Source organism: Balearica regulorum, chromosome 9, assembly GCF_011004875.1.
Source record: "Balearica regulorum gibbericeps isolate bBalReg1 chromosome 9, bBalReg1.pri, whole genome shotgun sequence".
In the NCBI taxonomy this organism is placed as follows: Eukaryota; Metazoa; Chordata; class Aves; order Gruiformes; family Gruidae; genus Balearica; species Balearica regulorum.
Genome location: NC_046192.1, coordinates 17,850,117 through 17,871,567, shown reverse-complemented (window position 1 = coordinate 17,871,567; position 21,451 = coordinate 17,850,117). Strand labels below are relative to the sequence as shown.

At 57.3% G+C, this 21,451-nt stretch overlaps 1 protein-coding gene across 3 annotated transcripts; it reads right to left on the bottom strand.

Moving 5' to 3' along the window:
• Positions 1-1,267: 1,267 nt before the first annotated feature.
• B3GNT7 (UDP-GlcNAc:betaGal beta-1,3-N-acetylglucosaminyltransferase 7) lies at positions 1,268-19,844 on the bottom strand. 3 transcript variants are annotated; one of them, XM_075761325.1, is made up of 4 exons: positions 15,036-17,514; positions 12,244-12,457; positions 11,989-12,066; positions 1,268-4,842 (listed from the first exon to the last, which is right to left on the bottom strand). In XM_075761325.1, the coding sequence occupies exon 4, from the start codon at positions 4,767-4,769 to the stop codon at positions 3,630-3,632; it is 1,140 nt and encodes a 379-aa protein (XP_075617440.1). In that variant the 5' UTR covers positions 4,770-4,842; positions 11,989-12,066; positions 12,244-12,457; positions 15,036-17,514; the 3' UTR covers positions 1,268-3,629. The 3 variants fall into 3 exon arrangements, with proteins under 3 accessions (XP_075617440.1, XP_075617439.1, XP_075617437.1); XM_075761324.1 differs by lacking the exon at positions 15,036-17,514 and adding an exon at positions 19,591-19,844 and having other exon boundaries at positions 11,989-12,457; XM_075761322.1 differs by lacking the exons at positions 11,989-12,066; positions 12,244-12,457; positions 15,036-17,514 and adding an exon at positions 9,319-9,422.
• Positions 19,845-21,451: the final 1,607 nt, after the last annotated feature.

Below are 21,451 nucleotides of genomic sequence, written 5' to 3'. Positions count from 1 at the left end.
ACACGGTTGTCTCTTTCTGCTTCGGGCCATACAGCCATTGGGGGCAAAAGGAGTTTCCTGCGCATAAAATGCTTACTGTAAAGCCAGTGGGGGAGTGATCCGTTTCTGCTGGATCCCCGAGGAGGGGTTTGGGTGTGAGGAGGGGCTCCTCCCGAGCCCTTGCCATCAGCCATTTTGGAGCCGCACCCGAGCCCGGCGGCAAATGGTCGGAGAGCGGCGGCGGGGCCGGCCGCCAGGGGGCAGCACGGGGCCGCGGCCCAGCGGGGCGAGCGGCCGGGCCGGGCCGGGGGGTCCTTGGCGGGGCGATGTGCGGGAGAAGGGGCAGGGCTGGGGGACCTGCCCGACTGACGCGGGGAGGAGCCTCAACAAAGGGATTTGGGGGGCTGCAGCATCCTTCTCACCCCACAGCCCTGCTTGTAACCCGCCGCCCCATCGCTGCCCCGTGGGGCCCAGCCCCACTTTCACAGGGGAACATGAGTCCTTTTCCTACCGCAGAACCTGGGATCCCTGGCTGGAGCATTTGCTCGTACCCTGGGGAGGAGTCAGCCCTGGGTCACAGTGGAGAGGGAAAAGGCAAGAAAAGGCAGCATTTGTCTGTTGGTGCCCTGATGGTGTGTGACCCAGCCTGCCCCATCCAGCGTGGGCTGGTGCCCATCACCATGTCAAGAGGCCGAGCCAGGTGCCAGCCCTTGGAACCCAGCCCCCAGTGCCTGAACACCGAGGTGAGACCCAGCCAGGTTCAAACCTGATGCGGGTTTGTCCCTGTAGATGTGGCTTGCTCCGCTCTGGTCCCTGCTGGCCCATGGTGTGTGTATCCCATTGTGCTACGGCCAGGGACTGTGTCACCTTGTGGTGGTGCTTTGGTTGGGGAAAAAAGGCAGTGAGCATGGTCCTGCCGTGGAGAGGGTGAGAGGGTCAGCGAGGTGGAGAGCTCCTTCAGTGGGAGGAGGACAGGGTGTTTAACAAAACAGGTGAGTTTCCAAACCTGCCAAAGTGGTTCTTCCCATGGAGGTTGAGATGAGGAGTTCCTTGCTGCATAGCACCGGGATGATCTGAAGTTGAGTTGGGTGTGAAATGCAGCTGGAGGAGTGCATGGAAGAGGAAATATCCACTGGGCCTTGTTAAACACCGTGCCAGACTCCGGAAGGAAGCTGGGCCAAGCCAGAGCAGGGCAACCACAGCCCCCAACTGCCCGCTCCGAGCAGCGGCTTTGCCACTGTAGCCCGTTCCCAGGCTGTGTTCCCAACCAGCTGGGCAGCAGAAACCTGCTAGCAATGACACCAGGTGAGGGCTTGAGGTTTTTTTTTCTTCTCCTTCTTCTTTTAACCTTTATTTAGAAACTAGAATATTCACCAAATCTACAAGGTTTCTCTGTACAGGTCCCGCCAGGTGAAGAGCAACACAGAGATTTCTACACGCAGCCCTTGCTCGCTGTACACATTGCTACAGAGAGCAATAGCTGTCCCCTGCATATAGGATAAATAGACAGCCTATGTACTGTACCCGACATAAATTACGGAGGTGTCAATTTGGAAACTGTCTGAACTTGCTTCCATTGGAAGGAGGGAAGGAACGGGAAAGTGAAGGAGTGTTGTGTGCTGCCCAAGCCCAGCGGGCAGCAAAAACACCAGGGTCACGGTGCCACTGGGTGCATCGAAAATCAAATTTCACAGTCTCCCTGCCAGCCCTGGTACCAACGGCCGAGCCCAGGGCAGCAATGGGCTCTTTCTCTTCCTCCTCTTCAAATTTGAGGCTCGTCCGAGCAGATGAGGGAATGTGCTGAGAAGGGGCACAGCTTGGTGGGAGGGTGCCTTTTTTGGCTAGTTTATGCCCTCTTTTTTGTTTGTTTTTTTTTTTCTAACCTGGGGAACATACAGACCTGGCATAAATTAAACGGGCCTGCTTCCAAAACGCATTAAGGAAAGGCAAGGAGAAAAAAAAAAAAGGTGCTGCACAGGGGGACCTTTGAGGTAGTCAAAATTTTTTCCTTTCAACGTCTGGCACCAGATTGAGAGAGAGAGAGAGAGCGCGCGAGCGAGCGCACGTGTGCCTGTTGTGCCACTGTGCGTGGTCAGGGCTGTGGCTGCGCGTGTGCACCTGTGTGCGGGGACATCCGGGTGTGTGAGCCCTGCGCACGGGGACACCTGCGTGTGCAGAGCCTCGCCTGAGAGCTGGCAAGCCAGTGGCTTTGCACATCCCTCTTGCTTTGCTGATGTCTGTAGTCGGAGGCTGGAGAACATCCGTGGCACCGTGTCTCTGTGTCAGGGGGGTTTCCATCACAGCACCTGGCTTGGGGCTCCCCCTAACAGTGGCCCTTTCAGCCCCAAAAAGAAGGGCCATGTCTCATGATACCCCTCCCTGTCGTGCTCCTTGGCCTCATCCTGTAGAATAAACACTGCAACAACTGTAGGAGGAACAGATGTGGTGCAAAACACCAGCCCTCCTTCAATTTGTCCCCTTGGACCCTGCTCTGCGTGCCGGCGTGGAACCAATACTCACCAACCTGCCCTGGAGCATCGCGCTCGCTGCAAAACTGGGGCTGAGCCCGAAGTGGGTCTTTGGGGGCTGTCGTCCCCCTCTGAGGCAACCCCACTAGGGCAGCCCTGCAGCAAGGAGAGGGTCACCTTGCAGCAAGCCCCAGAGACTCCTGCACCCGCGCCGGGGTCCCAGGTGGGATAAGCCCTTTGGGCCCCTCCAGCCATGGCCGACTGAGTCTGCCGCTTCCTTGGCCACAGGCAAGGGCAGCCTGCCTCGTCCCTTCCCTTTCCTGCCAGGAGGAACAAATCCCTGAGGAATTTTGGCTGGGTGCATTCCTCCGAGTGCACGCACAGCGAGGCCGGCAGAGGGGCTGGGGAGACAAGCACAGCCCGGGCTGGCACTGGGAGCCACCGCCGTCTGGGACCCTCTATCGGGGACAAAGACCCCAATTCCCTGACTGCCTGGCTGAAACCCTAATGGGGGCTTGGGGCTGGCGAGGTCCAGCCTCGGAGGAGAGCCCCTTTCCCCAGCTGCGTAGTGGGGACACAGAGAGGGCTTTGGTGGGGTGAACCCAATGCGCACAGGGTCAGTGTCATTAAAACCTTGCATGGAGGAGAAATTTGAGATAACAAATAAAATCCCCTTGACTTTTGAGTTTTGGGGGGCTCATGCACTTATAAACTGCTCAACTCCAATGGAGCGGCTTCCCTGGATAGCCAGACCCTGAATATCTCCAAAAAATGCCTGTGCCACATCCCTCCCTGCCTCCCCCCCACCCCACAGTTCATCGTGCTCCAGTGGAGGTGGTACCTAAAGCAGAGCACAAACCCTCTGCCCGCCCTCCCTCTCTCTCTCTCTCTCTCTCTCTCTCTCTCTCCATTTTGTGCTAGATTTGTTGTTTTTTGTTTTGTTTTTTTTTTTTCCTCTCTTTTTTTCAGCAACCCCCAACCCAGCTGGAGATAAGTGAACCACATTACAGTACAGGAACAAACACTATCGCAAACCCTGCCCGCGAGCGCAGTGTCTCTGCCCTCCTCACCCCGGAGGGAGATGTCCCTGGATTTGTGTGCCACCAGCAGAGGCTCACCCCATCCCGGAGCAGGGATCAGTTGTCCCGGCCTCTCCAGTCCCAGCTCTCCAGAGAGACTGAGCTAAAGGATGTTGAGTTTTCTCGAGCATGTCAAGTTACTATGGACCAAGTCCCACATTTGGAGCAACTCTGGAGGTAGCAGTTTATGAACCACCAACATACTCCGGAAAAAACACGGCTCCTTGTTCATCTTGCTGTTCTTGTTCTTCACAATGCCAAAAGTTTTGAAGCCCTCATGCCCAACAGGTGATACTTTAAGGACCTCCAAGCACATCCCTAGGAAGACATCGTCGATGGGGTACAGCTCCAGCGTCTCTGAGGTCTTGTGCAACCTTTTGGCCAGGGGCCCATCCATGATGAAGCCCCCACCCCCTGCATAGGGTGGGTAGTTGCTTTTGTTGTAGAGTGCACTGGGGATGTAGTACTTGTTCTCCTTCTTCCGGATCGGCTTGGCCTTGTAGAGGACATCCCCCACAAAGAGGTCCTCTCCCTCCTTCTTGTCTTCCAGGAACTCCAGGATGTTGCTAGGACTCACAAACACATCATCATCACCTTTGAAGATGAAGCGGACATTGTCGCAGTAGATGTTCAGCCACTTCAGGAAATGGACCTCTTTGAGAGTGAGGTTGAAGAAGCTGTCCAGGAAATCCCATTGCAAGATGTCCCCATAGATGTGGTTCTCATAATCCAGCAGTTTCTGGTAGTTAGCTCTCTCCTCCTCCTTGGAGGCTGTGCCCAGCAAGAACAGCGTCCTGATCTTCTTGCCATACACCTCCTTCTCCTGGCCCCAGGTCCTCCGGATGGCCTCGCGGCGGTCATGCTGCGTGATGATAGACTTCACCACGATGAGCAGGTAGACGTCCCCGCTGCATTTCTCTGGGTGGTTGATCAGCATGGGGAAGTAGCGGCAGTGCCGATAGAGCAAGAACTGCTGGAAGTTGGGCTCCAGCCCTTTGAACCAGTCCACCTTGCTGAAGTTCTGGTTGGCCGAGCAGTTGGTAGTGGTGACATCCCAGGATTTTGCTTGCTTTGTTGTCACGCTCTCCTCCTCCTCCTCCTCCTTCACAGGAGCTTTCTCTTTCTGGTTCTTCCAGAAAGTGCTGGTGATGGAGAAGGCATTGTTTCTCTTTTGCGTTTTCAGGGGCTCCGGAGGGGGCAGCTCTTTCTGCTGCTGTCCTTGCATGAACTGGCTGGGGGCCATTCCCCGTTGCAGCACTGTCACCGTGATCACCAGCAAGAAGGAGAGGCAAACTGTTTTGTAGATGGTCTTCTTCCTAAAGGGACGAGATGGGGAGGGGGGGTTAAAGGGAGGAAACTGCAGGCTGCAAGAAGCTTGTCTGCAAAAGCACCTCCTGGAGAGGTCATGGGATGCTCATAATCTGTCCCATCACCTTTTGTCGGGCAGCAGCATTGTGGGAAGAGCAGGGGGACACCTCCACGCATGCTCTTCCCGCCTGCATCCTGCTTGTGGGGCTGCTCTGAGGCCACAGTCACCCGCAGGGACAGGCACAAGGCACATGGCGGGTGGCTGCGGTGTCATCTGGTAACCCCATATCTGTGCAAAGGGCTGGAATGGGTTCACGAGAAAGAAGAAAATGGGTCCAGAGAGAGAGAGAGAAAGTCAGGATGAGAGCTTCAGCAAAGCAGCTGTTTCAGAGGAAAGTCCCAAGGGAAACCCATTTCAGCTATCTGAAAATGGTAGTTTAGGACAAGAGCAGAAGGGAATGATCTTTTCCACAGAAGCGTTAGCTCCGAAACACAGACGTACTGCCCACGGCCATAGACTGGCATCACAGGTTACACAACACTGAGAAACTGCAGCCAAGAAGGCCGCAGGAGTTGACACGAAATGGGCATCACCGTTTCATTTCAAAATGGCAGTTCAGGACCAAAAAAAAAAAATGCCAATTGAGATAAACTTCAAGGTTCAGTGGGGAAAAGATGTCTCTAACTCTGCATCTGCCTTGGGAAACAGCATTTCTGGCGGAACTGCTGGGCAGTTTGGTCAGCTCTTGGGACCTGCTGCTTCGCTTTGCAGCGATAAGGATAAGGACGTGGCTGCACGGCTGGGGAATTGCACCACTGCAGATCTCAATTTTGGGAGCAGATTTTTCTCAGCCTGCAGCAAACCAAATATCTGCATGACCAGGGTGCATGGGGGGACCAGGGGGACTGAGGGTGGTAGATCAAACCCAGCCCCTTGCAGGGCCATCCCACCTCCCTGCTGTGACCCTGGCCAGGGGAAGCTGCTGGCCCATGGGACAGACCCTGGAGATCACCGGGGACTTGAGAGGGACGCTCCTGCGTCCTTGGGACAGCAGAAAGGCTCCACCCAGAGATTACCGATGCACCAAATACCCCCCCAAACGGCTTTTCCACACAGTCGAAGGTGAGTTTCTCACCCTGCTGCCATGGAGGAGCGGAACTGCCCGCTCTGCCCATCTGCACTATGTTGCCCCTGGGCCCCTGGCTCCCCTCCACAGCTGGCACATCTGTACCAATTTCCTCCCACCACCGTCCTGCTTGCTCCAGCTGCCTTGGGCCATCTCCCTGTGCAAATGAGCACCGGGCACAGCGGGCAGCAGCTGGGGTCCACGTGCCCACTGGCATCCCAGGAGCTTCCCCAGGGCAGCTCCATCTCCGGCTGCTCCCATGTGGAGGGGACACACAAAATGCTGACCCCCAGAGCCCCTTTCCCTGATGGTGGGTGAAAGGGACCTTGGCTGGGGAGTCGAAGGAGATGGATGTGGCACTGGTCTCATGGGTCCCCTGCACCTGTCCTCTTGGTGACAGAAGCAAGCACCTGCTTGGTGGGACACCCCGATGCCCCTTGGGCTCCCCAGGGCAAGGGACAGCAGTGCTCTTGGGGACTCTGGCCACCCTGAAACATAGGAGCCCCAAATGGGAACCAGGGGAACCAGGAGCTTTTGGGAGCTCCCGTCTCTGGCTTCATCCTCAAGCACAAAGAATTTTTCAGCCCCGCATTTACGTGGGAAAACTGTGATCACTAGCGTGGGCTTTGAGAGTGAGCGTGGAAATAAGTAATTACAGGCAAATGGATAGATATTCCCTGTCTGGTTTTATATGTGGCCACTCAGCTGAGACTGATGAGGGAGCAGTTCTGATTAGATCTCACCGTTCCCTTAACCCTCTCCAGACCTGGTTACACAACTCTGAGGTTGTTCTTAGAAACCCTTCTGCCTGAAACAGTGGCAAATTTAACCCCTGCACGGCCAAGCAATGTTTAAAACCTCTCAGCAACACCTGGAGCTGCAGCAGAAATAACCCCAGCCACCCCTATGTAGTAACCCCCATTGCAGCAACTCCACCCTGACACTCCAGCCTTGCTAACCCCCCCAATCCCATCCCATCCCATCCCATCCTTGCACTCCCTACCACCCCATGGACAACACGTGATAAAATACCCAGCCTGAAGGATGGCCAGAGGTTCCCCAGAAGCCATGGGCAGAGAATTACTGGTAAAATTTTTAAAAATTTGCATAGGTAGAGCTGTCCCTAACTGGCACAGAGGGGTCCCACCCTTGGCAGGCTCTGCCTGCCAGAGACAGGAGCTGCATGGAGCCTCTCCCCCCCTCCCCTTACCCTCCTTGGTCACTGCTTTTTATTTCAGCCCAGGCAGAAGACCCTTCCCTGGGGGGTGAGGGGAGAGCTCAGCCTTTGGGTAGCCCAGGCACGTTTGGGTATATCGCTGAGGTGTGGCACAACAGCACAGAAACTTACTTCTCCTTCCTTCAGTGGACACCGATTCCCAGCTCTCACCAGAGCAATGGGCAATTTTTTGCTTTGTTACAAAAATCTATTGCGGATTTTTCCTGCAAACCACAGGGGCACCAGTGGGTCCAGCAGAAGCCGGGAGCCCCGTGGTCACCTTCTGCCCTGCAGAAATCCTTGTCCCTGCACTGGCAGAAAAGCAATGAGAACTGGGGGGACCCTGAGCCACAACTGCAGGTGATTCCCACATCAAACCAAGGACTTTGGAGGGGGGGGGGGGAAGAGTAACTAACAATTATGTGTGGGTCTTTTCTGATCTTGAGTCGTTCTGCTCTGTGATGTCTTCAGCTGGGAAGTACTTGTTGGGGCGGGGAGAAGCCAGGTCCCTGCTCTCTGGAGACCCCCAAGAACCATGGCTCTGCAGGAGGTGAGGGAGTCTCTTCAGGTTTGCTGCCATCTCAGAGAAATCATTCTGATGAACCCCAGCACCCTCCTCTGGAGCACAACCCCCAGCCTGTCCCCGCCAGCGTCCCCAAGAGCCTGGAGCATCCGACGCTGCGGGGCCTGAGGACAGCAGCAACCCGCCCCCCCGTCCTGGCTGGGCTCCCACCAACGCCAACCAGGACTGGCTGCCCCAACTGCTGGTGTTGGTGCCATCGAGAGAGCTTTGAAAGGGTCCCAACCTGCCCCCCCCCCCCCCCCCCCCCCCCCCCGCTTCCCTTTTCTCCACCAGGAAAAGCTCAAAAGCCTCCCTGTGAGATGGCCACGCCACCACGGGCTGCGCCTCGGGAGGTTATATATAAACCCCAAATTAGAGGTGGGCAGTTTCCCTTTCAGGTGGTGATGCTGTGGGGCAGGCGAGGCCCCAGGGGACTGGGGCTCTCCATCCCTGGTCCCCGGAGAGGCACACAGCCACTTTTGATCCACATGAAAACTTCTTTGATCGGCCAGGGCTATCTATTTATTTGGATTTTTCTGGCCCCTCAATTAGTCCCAGTCACTGAGCCGGCGGAGGCACCGCCAGTATAGAGCCCTTTCTGTTGGCTGTGCCAAGGGCTTGGGAGAGGGGATCTTATCTAGAGGCAGAGGCTGGGCAGAAAGCACCCAAATGTCTCCAAAAGCAGCCCACGCCGGCTGGGTGCGAGCAGGGCCCCGGCTCAGGATGGTTGTCCCCGATCCCGGGGTGTCTGGGGACACGTCTCCTTCTTACAAAAGGCATCTGTTTTAAATACAAGGTGGTAAAAACACAGAGCTGGGGAAGAGGCAAGAGTCAAAACCCTGGCTGTTTCCCCTTCGTGGGCATCTGCCCTCAGGCTGGCGCTGCCGTGGGACAGGGACCCCACGGGGCAGGTCCGGCTGCCCCACGGCCCCGCTCTCCCCGGCGCCGCCACACAAACCAGCCCTTTGCAGGGAAGGGCTGGGAAAGGCAACCCAAGGGAAGGGGGGACAGTGACCGCCAGCCCCTGCGCGGTGCCCCCATCGCCGCGGTGTCCCGGGATGGGGCGAGGTTTGCGCTGGGAGCGGCCACCCCAGAGAGCCTTCCCGGGGTACCCCAGCCCGGGGGTGATGGGGGAGCGCCCCGCCTGGGAGCCCTCTGCAGAGCTGGGGCGGGAGGGAGCATCGCTCCTGGAATGGGGACAGACGGACAGGGGCCACGGCACCGTCCTTTGTCCCTTCCCCATCCGCAGCCTCCCCACCAAAGCCGCCCTTTCCCAGCCAGCCGCTCCCGGGGCCCCCCCTCGGAAGGGACGGGACCGGGACACCCCTCAGAAGGGACCCGATAGGGAGGGGACCGGGGCACCCCTCGGAAAGAACCCGTTGGATCTCGCAGCCCTCCAGGCTCCGGGCAGGGCGCAGCGCCGGGACGGCGGTGCCGGGCGGCGGGAGTGGAGGGCAGAGGACCCCGGGTGTCAGACGGTGCTGGAGAGGGGCAGGAGCGGGGCAGGAGCGGGGCAGGAGCGGGGCAGGAGCGGGGCAGGAGCGGGGCTCGGGCTCCCCGCTCCGCGGCCGACACTCACCACTGGAACATGCTGGGAGTGGGACGGGGCGGCCGCTCCGCTGCTGGCCGGGGCTGCCCGCGGTCCGGGCGCTTCTCTCTGCCCTCTTCCTCTTCCTCCTCCTCTTCTTCCCCCCCCCCCCTTTTTCCCTTTTCCCTCCCCTCGCTCTCCGAGGTGGAGCCAAGAGGGATGGCAGAGCAGGTAGGTTAACTCTTGCCCTCCCCCTCTGCCCTCCCAGCCGCACCAGCACGCAGGGGGCTCCCCGGTGCTGGCAGGGGAAGGGCTTTAAGGGTGACACCCCACAGTTCCCCTTGGGGACCCTCCCCGATGCTGATGGAACACCCACCAGGATCTGGGAGATGGGGGGTCCCCACCCCGGCACCCCTCACGGTGCTCTGCACCCCGGCACCGTTCTCTCTCTGGGGTGCATTAGCCCAGCTGTTAATTGCAAAGGATCCCTTACGGAAAGGGGATCCCACTGCTCACCAGGAGAGGTGGTTTTGGCAGCTGGGGTTTGAGCTCTGGAAAAAGAATGTGGGTCTTTTCTGCACACACACCCCCCCCAACACAGGCAGGTCACTTTGGGATGAACCCCAAAAGGGAACGGGGGCCCAACCCCAGTTTTTCATGGGGACCTTGAGATCCCAGCTTTGCCTCTGTGCACAGCATCATTTGGGAGCAATGGAGCTACACTTTCCTGGGACCCACACCTTACTCAGGACCCTCACCTCTCCTGGGACCCACACCTCACCTGGGGGTGCAGGGAGTCGAGGGGAACAGTTGCTGCAGCAGGAAGGTGCCTGCTTGGTATGCCAGGATCTGTCTTATGGGTCAAATTTCCACCAGCACCATAGGCAGGTGAAGTGTCCTTCTCAACTCTTCCTTCAACCCTAGTTCGGGGCAGTGTTTCACCAGCATCCCCGCCGCAGCCGTATCAGCATGGGACACCCCACTGCCCACTGAGAAACAGATTTAGCACCATCCTTTCCTCTTAAATGAAGCATTTCACTTGAGGGTCTTTTTTCAGCCACAAAAATCATCCCCCATCATTTCTGATGTCTCCCTTTTGTCATCCTCCCATCCCCACCAGCCGCTCATATCAACCATGAAGCCAGGCTGGGAAGCCCACAGGAAATCCTTTGGCACGTTTGCTTTCCTGCAGAGATATCCCAGACCCTTTTCCCGCAGCCCCTCTGCATTCTGTATGAGTGCTGAGCGTCAGGGTCTCCCACAGCTCTCACTACCACCTGCACACACTGTGCTTGTCATGGGAAAGTCTCTTGTGTTCCAAGGCTGGCCATGTGGTAGGATCCCTGCAACCTCTGCTACTCAAACAGCATTTGGCCCTGCTCCAAGAAAACCCCAAGTCCAGCTCAGTTTGGGGAGGGAAGTTGCATTGCTTTCTCCAGACTGGCTTCTCTCTCCTTATCTCAGCTTATCGCTTTCCCACTGCGGCAGCTCAGCAGATGCCCTGCAGCTCCATGGCCTGGGGGCTGTGAAAGCTCCCCAGGAAACATTGCCCAAACAGGCTGCACCAGCTCTGCAGCACCCCACAATCTTATTACCACCAAAGGTCCCCACGTACCTTCCCTGATTCCTTTTTAAGTCTGTTTCCACTGCCCATAGGAAAGTCTGTATCTGCTGAACCCAAGAAAATCAAGGCTGTGAGATGCACAAAGGGTCTCAGAGGTACGATGAAGAGCCACACTGAGTATCAGCTTGACCTGTAGCACAGGGATGGTAGGTGCACACCAGCCAGTGGCTGGGAATTCACCCCACTCTGCAAACAGGTGCTCACAGTGGAGGGAGACCCCGCTGGAGCCCCTCCCTTCACAAACAGGCATAAAGGGATGTGAACAGCAAAGTCCGAAAATGCAGCCACGATCTCCTCCTTGCAATGTGCCCTGGGACCACGATGGGGACGGGGATAGGGATGGCAGCATCCCTGCCATAGGGAGCTGGAGTAAAAACCCTGGAGTGGCTGCTGCAGCTGCAGGGGATGCCCAGATGCTGTGGGGGTGCGATGGGCTCCCGGGGCTCTCTGGATCCCACAGCATCAGCACGTCCAGCCGGCAAGCCCAGGGCCAGCCGTGGCGCAGCGTGCCCGAGCGCTGTGCTGCTCTGCGATGGAAGCGGCACTGCTGCGGGGCAAGGAGGGCAGCCTGTGGCAGGGAGCTCTGCCAGCCATGCTCCCGCCTCTCCCACGGCTGCTTCCATGCAGGAAAGCAGCAGGGCTGCGAGCGCAGAGACTTCCCAGATGCTCCCGTGCTGCTGCGCAGGGTTTTGGCTCAAATAACCCCCTCTGCGCAGGCGGACCCTGCTCCCATCGCCCCCTGTGCACGTCCTGCTGTGGCAGAGCATTGCAGACCTGGGGCATGATGGCCGGGCAAAGCTTTGTTTCTGCTGTTCATTAAAGACTCAAAGAGTGTCAGGTCTGGGGCTACTAGTGACAGCGATAAGCACTGCGCACTGTCCTAGGCACCCTTGGCACTGCCAGCTCCTGTTTCAAGGCTGAATCTTAAGATGAAGCAGCACTTTTTTTACATTTGTTTCATCATTATGTAGAAAAGTTTAGGACAAACCTGAATTTTCACACTCTCAGGATTCACCCTGGGAAAGCAGAAAGGCGTCAGGAATGCTACAATGAAACTGAAACCTTTTTTTTTTTTTAACAAGTCCTCCTCCACACACCTTTTCCTTGCTTCTTTCCATCACCTGGTGAGAACACGTGTTACCCAAGCAGCCACGACCCTCTGCTGAGAGCGAAACCTGAAAAAAGCGAAACCTGAGTTTTTTTGTTTGCCCAAACCCGGAGCCAAGGGCAGCGTCACTTCACCACGAGCAGACCCAGCCACCAGCAGAGTCCTGCTGTTCCTGCCCAGCCCTGCCTTGACCAAAGCGGCTGGATCCGTTGTCCTGCCCCTCCTTCGCTGCAGCACCCAGCACCCTTATTTCTTAGGTCTAAGCCATTGGACTGGAATTTGGAGGCACTGGGTGCCTTTCGGGCACCGTTGGCAGAGCTGTGGGTGTCTGGAGAAAGGCTCTCGGGTGGTGGGTGCTGCTCGGGCATGGGAAAGCCAAGGTCCTTCGCCTTGTGCAACGCTGGTGACATTTCAAGGCGCGATGAGCCGCTGCGGTCCCGTAAGAGCTGGCATGAGACCTGCAAGAAACAACGCTTGGGCATGTTATTGTTGCATTGTACAGGAAGCAGAAGGCAAGGTAATGCACGGACCTTCCTGGGTGACACCCCAGTCACTGCTGGGGTAACAGCGGCTTCTTCTTGACAGCAGCCACCTCCATGGCTGCTGGCTCCCAGGATCCATTTGGTGACAACCAGTACCAGTGCCACATGCTCGCCTGCCACCCCAGCATCCCTCCGGGTGTCACCGCTGGGGATGGGGCCAAACAACCTGTGGGGACACAAGGCTTTGGAGGTGGCATCTAATGGGGCTACGGGGCATCACGGGGGGAAAAGGGAACGGGCGAGGACTGGGGTGATGCCAGAATGGTTCATTTAGATGTTCTCAAAGCAAACCACAATGCTCTTTTTTTTTGTTTCAGGAAGCCTATTTTCATTTCAAAGTGGACCTGAATTAAAATGTTTTATAAAAAAAATAAGTACAAAGAAAGACGTGAGCTTTTTTTATGCAGTTTATGTAGTCCCAGAAGACTGGCTTGTGGCAGGTTGACCCAGCCAATGTTTTCCCATTGATGGTTTGGGTTTTGTTTCACTGGGAAAAGCTGCCCTGTTTTTTTGCTATGGGGTTTTTTTTTTTGGTGTTGTTTTCTGATTTCTTTCCATTCTAGCCAATTATACACAGAAAAAAGACCCGTCTCTTCTCCCAGCGACTCTCAAACCTCCTGGCCACTCGTGCCAGCGCCGCTGTTCCCGGGCTGGGTTTTCTACACAAGCCAAGGTCCCGTCACCCTGCGACATGCAGGGACACCCAAACCAGCCCGCTCCTCCCCAAACCTCCGAGTGCCTGGAGCAGGACCAAGGGCTCAGCCTTACCCAAGACCAGCAGCACAGAGTGGTCACACATTTTAGGTTTTTCTTTGTTAAACCACTCACCTGCGACGTACCCCGGGGCAGGGAGAGAGGCCAAGGCTACGGCATCCCATCAAGGTCTCCATTTGTTTCCTATTTGTTTAGCTAACCTGACTCACACCGTGTCAGGACTTCGCACACACTTGCGGGCAAACGTCCTGGATACAACAGGACAAAGTTCCTTTTTCATTGCACATTCAATTTCTAATCACCTTGGGCTGTGTCGGCAGGTAAAGCGTAACCCCGGGAGGCTTGCCCATCATCGCTGCTCCCACGTGTGATGCTGGGAGCTATGACCAGGGACCGGCGCTGCTTCCATCCCAGCCCTTGCTCAGAGAAAGCCTCCACGGCGGTTAGGATTAATCGTGACCCTGTTTTATTGCTAAATGAACGCCACCAGCCTGGAAGCTGAGGGAGATGTCATGTACGTAAGATGCCAGGAAAGGCAGCGACTCCCCAAGAAAAGTCTCTCCGTTTGCCTGTTGTTAACAGGGCCATAAACCAGACCTTGAGCACAGGGTGGGTTATTTTACACATTAACCCCAGGGCCCCATGGCTGTTTTCATCCCAGCCCCTCTGCCACACTGGGGCTGTGCTGGCTCCCGGGCAGAGGCCGGAGGAGGTTTTCTGCCTTCCCAAACCTGGGCTCTCCCTCCCACTCCATCGGCCCCAGCAGCTCACACCAAAACACTGGAGGCTGCTGAAACACGCCGAGCCACAGTCGAAAGCAACACCTGCTTGCCCTGCTTGGAATCAACCCCCCTGGAATTTGCATGATTTCTTCCAAAAAACAGGGGAAGTTGCTTTGCAGGGTGATGGCTGGACCCCCCCCCGCTAGGGGGGGTGTCCCCAAGCCACTGTTGCCCTCTGCAGCCCCAACCTGCCTCTGGGCCTCCCCATGAGACCGTGGTGCTCAGGGAGGGGGGTGACTGACCCCACAGCCACAGTGCTCGGGAACAGCAGGATGGGGTGAGACCCGAGTGCCACGGACTCCGGGAAAGGCAAGGGACACAGGGCGGTGGTGTGGTGTCGGGGGAGCGATGCTGTTGCAGCCACGTCCCCGGGTGGGACACGAGCCGGGGCTGGCAGGGAAGTGCTGCCCTGGCCTCTGTGCCCTGAGCTGCAGGAGCAGCGCAGGGGGAAGCGCTCAGCAAACCTGGGGGAGCAAACCAAGGGTTTGCCTACTTGGGCTGCCCCTTCCTCAGTTTCCCCGGCGAAAAGGCCCCTCTCTGGCTTTGGGGCTGCTGCCTGGCAGGGATGCTATCTCCTCTGCTTGGGGGATTTGTGCCCCTGGGATGCCCGGGTCTCCTGGGGAGCCCGGTGTGGCAGTGCTGTTGCTTTAAATCAGCAGCTGGATCCAGCTGTGACTGCGAGTAACCCTCACCGCAGCCTTGCCCAGGCCTTTTATACATTTTCCAGCGGTTCCAGAGGCGCTTGGCGGCAGCGTGCGGGGGGAAACTGGACTCATGCTGGCAAGCAGGGAAGGGAGGGGAAAGGGAAAACATTTCCCTTCCCAAAGGAGCAGGGGGAGCCCGATGCTGTGTCTCCGGCAGCGGGCACGGGGGGGAAGCAGACGGCTTGTGGGGCTGCCTCTGTGGCATGATGAGAACAGCCTCGTGGTGGGACACAGTGAGCCAGAGTCCCTGGCTTGTCTCTCCCAGCCCAGAGTGCCCCTGCCAGAAGTGCTTACCCCAGCGTGCCTCGGTTTCCTCCTCTCTACTCAATTCAGCCTCATGCAGAAAGCCCCAAGGTCTGGGTGTGCGCCATGAGCCCGTGGCAGGATGGCATCCAGGCACTGAAGAAAACAAGCCCGTGAGGATGGCGGATGGGGAAACCAAGAGAGATAGGAACACAGGGTTGAGAAAGGAGACACGTTTGTGCTGCCCAGACCCAGAAAGGAGGATGGTGGTGTGCTTGGCTCTGGGAGGGGAAGGGAAGGACCTGTCCTCCTGCTGGATGGGACTGCTCGCATCCCGGACCCTCCCAAAGAGCAAGGGTGGAGGAGAGGGAGGAAGGAAGAAGTTCCCAGATTGGAGGGTTGGCAAAGCAATGTCATGCCAGCGCTGAAGCTGGCAGTCCTGCCTGCGGAGATGCTCCTGCCCACTGCAGGGACCATGGACCTGTCCTGCTCCGCCTTGCCACCCTGACCGTCCTGCAAAGCCGGCCATGGGCACAGGCTGAAGGCGAAGCCGTGGTTGGGCATCAGCCCACAGAAACCGCTCTCCCAGCTCCAGCCTGGGAAGGGCTGCGCTCGGGGTGCTGGCACGCTGCACTCACAGCCCCGGGAAGCCCTGTGCGGCCGGGGGAGCTGGCACAGACCCAGAAGCCACGAGCTGCAAGGCGCCGTGTTTTCCGTCAGGCAGGAGAGCGCTCGCGACGTCTCTCATGAGTCAGATGGAAAGGGCAGCTCAGGAGTCACCTGAGCCCGGCGGCTGCCTGCCCGCGGCCCCTCTCCAGCCCAAGTGGAAAAACATACAGCCCCAGTGCAGCGCACGCCTGACGAGACCCCGAGCTCCAGCCTGGCCCCCTCCCGGGCCGGCAGATGCAGAAACGCTCACGTTAGCCTTTTTTAGCCAAATCGGTTTAAGAGGGAGGCAGAGGCGACTCAGACATCCCTGGCCCTGCGGCTCTGCTCGCTGTTAATCATCACTCCACTGCTGCTCATCGCCTGTGCCAAAACCTGGGCTCTGCTACAGCCACTGGTTGGTCCCTCTCTGGCAAGAGATGGAGAGAGGGAGAAAGAGGGCATGCGGCTCCGAATTTCCACCCCCCTCAGCTGGGGCTACTGGATCAAGGCCACGGCAAAGCTCCTTGCTTCTGCGGGCACAAGAAGGGAGGGCAGCACCCAGCACCCACGGTGCCACCCCCAGGCAGGCACCCACCCGGCACAGGGAACGGCCCTTGCATGGGGATCGCTTCCCCAGCCCAGCTCAGGGAGCTGGTGGGAGAGGTGGCAAGAGCAATTTGCTAGCCTGGGAGTATTTTAGCCATGCGAGAGCCCTGGGGAGAGGAGAAGAGAGCCGGCACACCCAGCTGCATTCCTGAGGTTTGGTTTCCATGGTGGGATGTTCACCCGACGATGAAGTCATGCTGTGGGCTGAGATGGCCGGTGAGTTAATGCATGGATCCAGCTCCTTCCCTGATTCACAGCAAGCGTGGCTACAGCCCCGTGCCATCCGTCGGGCTGACAGTTCTGCTCTGGCGTCCCTAGCATCTTGATCCGGGGAGGCTCCAGATACCGCTACTGGGTTGATCCCTGCCTCACCATGGGAAATAAGCTCCTGCTGGAGGGTGGAGGGACAAACTGATGGCTCTCATGGGTCCTTCCAGCCCATTTGTATCATCATACTGTGCTCCCCATAATGTTTTACTTTCCCTTCATCCTACTGCTGCCACTGGTGACAACAGGACAGAACAACACCCACCCTAAGAGGTCACTCCTGTAGGGCCAGGGCCTTGAAGATCTGCCCAGCATTAGGGAAAGGTGGGGAAGGATGGAGAGCTGGACAGCATGGAAAGAACAGGATGGAAAGCCCAGTGGTCCTCGGGGCGAGGTGGCAGGGACACTCCCTGGCACCAGCAGTTCGTGGTGCCAACACAGGGCACATGGCTGAGGAGTTCGGATGTGGGACCCCATGGATCAATGAACCAGAGGTCTGGTGTAGGAACTGGTCCTGGTACAGCAGCCCAGTAAGCTGGTAAGATTATTCCCAGCCTCTGGAGTGGTTTTCTGTAGGTCTGGAGGCACAGGAACGTGGCCACGTTGCCCAGGACCATCAGACGCCCTTCCCATTTGCTTGGTTGGCAACACCCGGTGCTTTTGGGCTGTGGTTATTTGTGCTAGAGGGAAATGTCTTAGCGTCATTTTTCAGTAAAGATCAACTTGTTTGCAGTTCAGTCAACTAAAACCCCATAAAAAAGCATATCTGCTTAGAATGCATTTCCTGATCAACCACCACTGGAGTGCTTTCTGAGCACGTTCTCTCCCCATCAGTCCCAGCCTCCTGCTGTCCCCAGCAGCCATGGGCTCGAGGACAGGGCAAGCCGAACCCCAAGGGGCCTCTTCTCTCCCCTTGCCCACAGGCTGGTGTCTCACATAAGCACACGATGCCTCTGGAAGACAGTAGGACATGGCTAACCCTCAGATACATCAAGAAGAACCTCTCCCGCTGCTGGCAGCCCCGTGAGCAGGGCTGTTTGCTTTCGAGATGGACTTAGACCTTCCCACACATGCTCACGTGCAGCTGGACGTGGAGGTCCTAGCCAGGATATCACCAAGAAGCAAGATCCCTTTAGGGGCCGGTGCTAAGCCACCAGCAATGACCCCTGCTCCAGGAGGGGACAAGCTGCCTCCTGGGCCTGCCACAGCAGGTGACATCCCTGGGGACCAAGGAGATGATGCTGAAGACATGTAAGGGGCTGGCACAGCCCAGCAGCCACCTGGGTGTGTATCAGCCAGACCGGGAAGCGTGCAGCCAAACTGAGCCCGAGCTACAGCCAAAGAAAACCAGTGGCTCCAGGACTGTTTTGCACCAGCCGGGGTGGAGCACCAGCCCTGCAAGCCGGTGCTCGGGGCACTGAAGGGTGATACAAGGCACCTCCTTGTCTTGAGGACCCCACAAAGTTTTCCGGGGCTCTCCCAGCCCTTCCCCAGGCTTCGTTTCTGTTTGACGCCCAGAGCCACGTGAGGGTTAAGTGATGTACCTGGAGGCAGACGGACTCAGCCTCTGCTGCCCTCTCCCCATTCCCATCCCTCACCCCACGCACACACCCAGGTGCGATGTGAGGGTCCCTGAAACCCCTCTGCCCCTGGAAACGCCACATCCCAGCCTCCCGCTTTCCTCGGGCCCTTCTGCCTCCACTCCACGCTAATGATATTAATTTCACCGCCTTTTCCTGGGGCACCGGCCCCTCCCATAGCAGCTCTCCGCTGCTCTCCTCCACCAGCTCCCAGCTGCCCTCCGGCTTGGGTGACTCACACTCCGCACACACTGAGCCCTTTCAGCAGCCCTCGGCCCCAAACACTGCCCCAGTCTTCCCAGCGCCGGCGTGCCGAGCCCCCCCACCCCCAGCACCCGCTGCTGGCACAGGCTCCCGGCCAAGGGGAGACATCCGCGGCCTCGCTAAGAGAGCGGCTTTCACGGACGAGAAGCCGAAGCCCTTCCTGGCGTGATCTGGGCCAGGATGAGGCGCAAGCAAGCGGTCGACTGGCTGGGATGGACTCACAGCCCAGGTCCCTTTGAGCAACGGCCAGTAGTCTAAAAAAAAAAAATAAATAGAAATATTTGAGAAGAAAAAAACAGATCACAAGCTCCTAACGGGACTGTTCTTGGCTCCGACAGACAAAACCTGCCAGGAGCCTTTTCCTCCCTTCTGCCTTCACCAAACTTTCTCTGACCAACAGCAGAGCTCTGTCTGCTCCGCAGGGAGAGGGGCAGAGAAGGGCCTCCTCTGTTCCCCGGCTCCTGGCTGGCAGCAGGGTGGGCACCGCCATACAAACGGCCCCTTTGCCTGGAAATGTTGCAAAATCATCAATCTGAGATGCCGCTGGAACATCAGCATGCAGAACGAGTTCTTCGGGGCCAGGCCCACGCGGGGAGTGGGCTGCAGGCACGCTGTCCGTGGGACAGCACCGTCCTCCGCACTTGGCACCGGGTCCCGCTCACACCACGGGACTTGTCATCCTCCCCAGGGACTCGTTTGGGGTGAAGCGCTGGAGCCCAGGAAAATCTATGCATGGTGTTGCAGGGTAGGGTGGGGCTGGGGTGTACCCCAAAAAGGGCCTTACACATCTGCCACTGCCTAACACCAGGGCTTTTCAGCTGTCAAAGCCTCTCCAGGAAGGTGCACACACCCCAAGGGACACAAAAGGACAGGTGAACCATGCGAGCATGGGTGACACAGCAGGGACACGCACAAACCCTGGGGAAACCTCTGTGCACGAGGAAAAAATAGTCACCAAAGAAATAGTCTCTCTGCTGTGGCAGAGGCAGAAATGTGCGTCTGTCCTGGGAGGGTCATCGTTATTGCAGCAAAACGAAGAGGCTGACCCTCACACGCCTGGCAGCATCACAGGGTCACCGATGTTGCCGAAGCTGTACCAGTTTACACCCATGGAGAACATGAACCCACATCAAACCCCGCTCCGGGCCAGGGAACGAGGCTAAGAGAAAGGGGGAAAACACCTACAAATCTGACTGAAAAACCACAAGAGGCAGGCGGCCAGGCTTGAGGGGAATCCCCACCCGGGATGTGCTACCCATTCTCTGATGAGCCTCCACCCTTTCCCAGGCATCTCCCTTGGAAGGGACAGCAGAAGGATGTTGCCCAGGGGCTGGGGGTGTGTGTTCTCTTCCAGAAGTAGGAGCAGAGAGGTGAAATCTCAAAATCTCAACGGGAGGAATGCAGTATCTGAAGGGCTGAGATGTGCATTGCAGCCACCCTCCCCTCCAGCTGTTAGCCAGGTTTCGGTAGCAGCGACGTCCCTCTTCAGCTCCTCTCTCCAGTGAAACTGCCACAACAAATGAAGTCGAGTTTTATAAGCCCAGAGAGAGACACGAGGGTTTTGCAAGCTGCGCTTAACCTGGGAAAGGTCACCCAGAAGCTGCACTCCTGGCCATGAGGTCAAGCTGCCGGTGCGTGGACACCAGCAGCAGCTACCAGCAGCAGCTACCAGCAGCCCTACGACCGGTGGCAATGGTCCCACAGCCCCAGTACAGGGGAAGGACACGGCTCGTCACCAGCCCCCTGCATGTTGCAGCGGTGAGCGCAGCCCACGGGCCAAGCTGCCTCAGAGCAGAGAGCAAGTGCTGCTGCATCAGGCTGTAGTGGAAACAACATCTGGCAAAACATTTTTCCACTCCCTCCCTCTCTGGTTGTCCTACCATCACCTGGTTTTGTTAGGGAGCAGGGGGATGGATCCTATCATCCCAGGATGTACCACTGGGGGGGGGCAAGGGCAGCTGTGCCAGATGTTATGATGCCAAAGGGGGGTGATGATAGAGGGGAACAGCTGATGGATAAGGCTTAAATACATAGAGATCCCTGGGAGTCCTAGCGCCCAGAGGGTCCCAATGCTCCAGGCCCAATGTTGCACCAGTGGGGAAAGCACCAATACACATTTCCCACATCCCAGCCCTGCAGGCAGCGAGTGCTGGAGTGGGCAGGGAAGGAGGGGAGCCCACAGCCCTGCCCCTGCAGGCAGCTCATCCTGGGCTAGTCCTGCAGCCCAGGTGGGTCCCAGTCCACTGGGACAATGCAGAGCCACCCGCTCACAGGGCTGAGGCCAGCATCTCCACTGCTTCCCTCAGCCTTGGGGTCAGCCATGCAGCGGCAGAGCCTTAGGCCAAGCCACAGCACTGCCAGCAAAATTATCTTTATTGCTTCCAAAGGGAGAACCAACACATTTCAGACCCAGGAACTACAGAGATTCTTTTCTCAATAATCTGGAAAAGCAACCGATACATGTGTGGAGGAAGGGGAGAGGCAAGAGAACGTACACTTTTATTTGTCACTGGTTCCTGCACGGCCAGGCCAGACAGCTCTAACCTGCTCTAACACGCTGCCTCCTTTGCGCGGGAATAAATTGTCTGAGTAAGACCCAGCAAACATACTGAAACAACAGAAACCTGACCAGATGCTGCCTGCATAAAACAGTGCAGCAGGAAAAAGTAAAATTCAGGCTGTGAGCAAGAGGGAGGTGCCTTCTTGCAAGGAAGCAAAGTGTTGCACTGTAACTTTGCATCCGTTAGCTGTGGGTGGTATAACAAAGGAAAAACTGGGCTGGGTTTATGCAGCCCCAATCTTCGGCGGGGGTTGCATGTTCAGTGAACACGGGGAAAAGCCAAATCCCACCTAACAGCTCTTAGTAGGGTCAGGTTTATGCAGATGCGGGATCAAAGGTTTTTGCCATTTCACTGTGAAACTAATAGGATGTAGGAGCAAATCCCCCCCCACCTCCCCCCCAACCACATAAGTGGGGGAGATGTACAGTTGTCCTGACAAACACAATCTATTTCTAGCCCTCAGGGTCACAAATACCAGCTTCAAACTATGCCTGGAAAAGAAAATAAGCATAAGCTAGTACTGACCACGTTAACGTTTTAA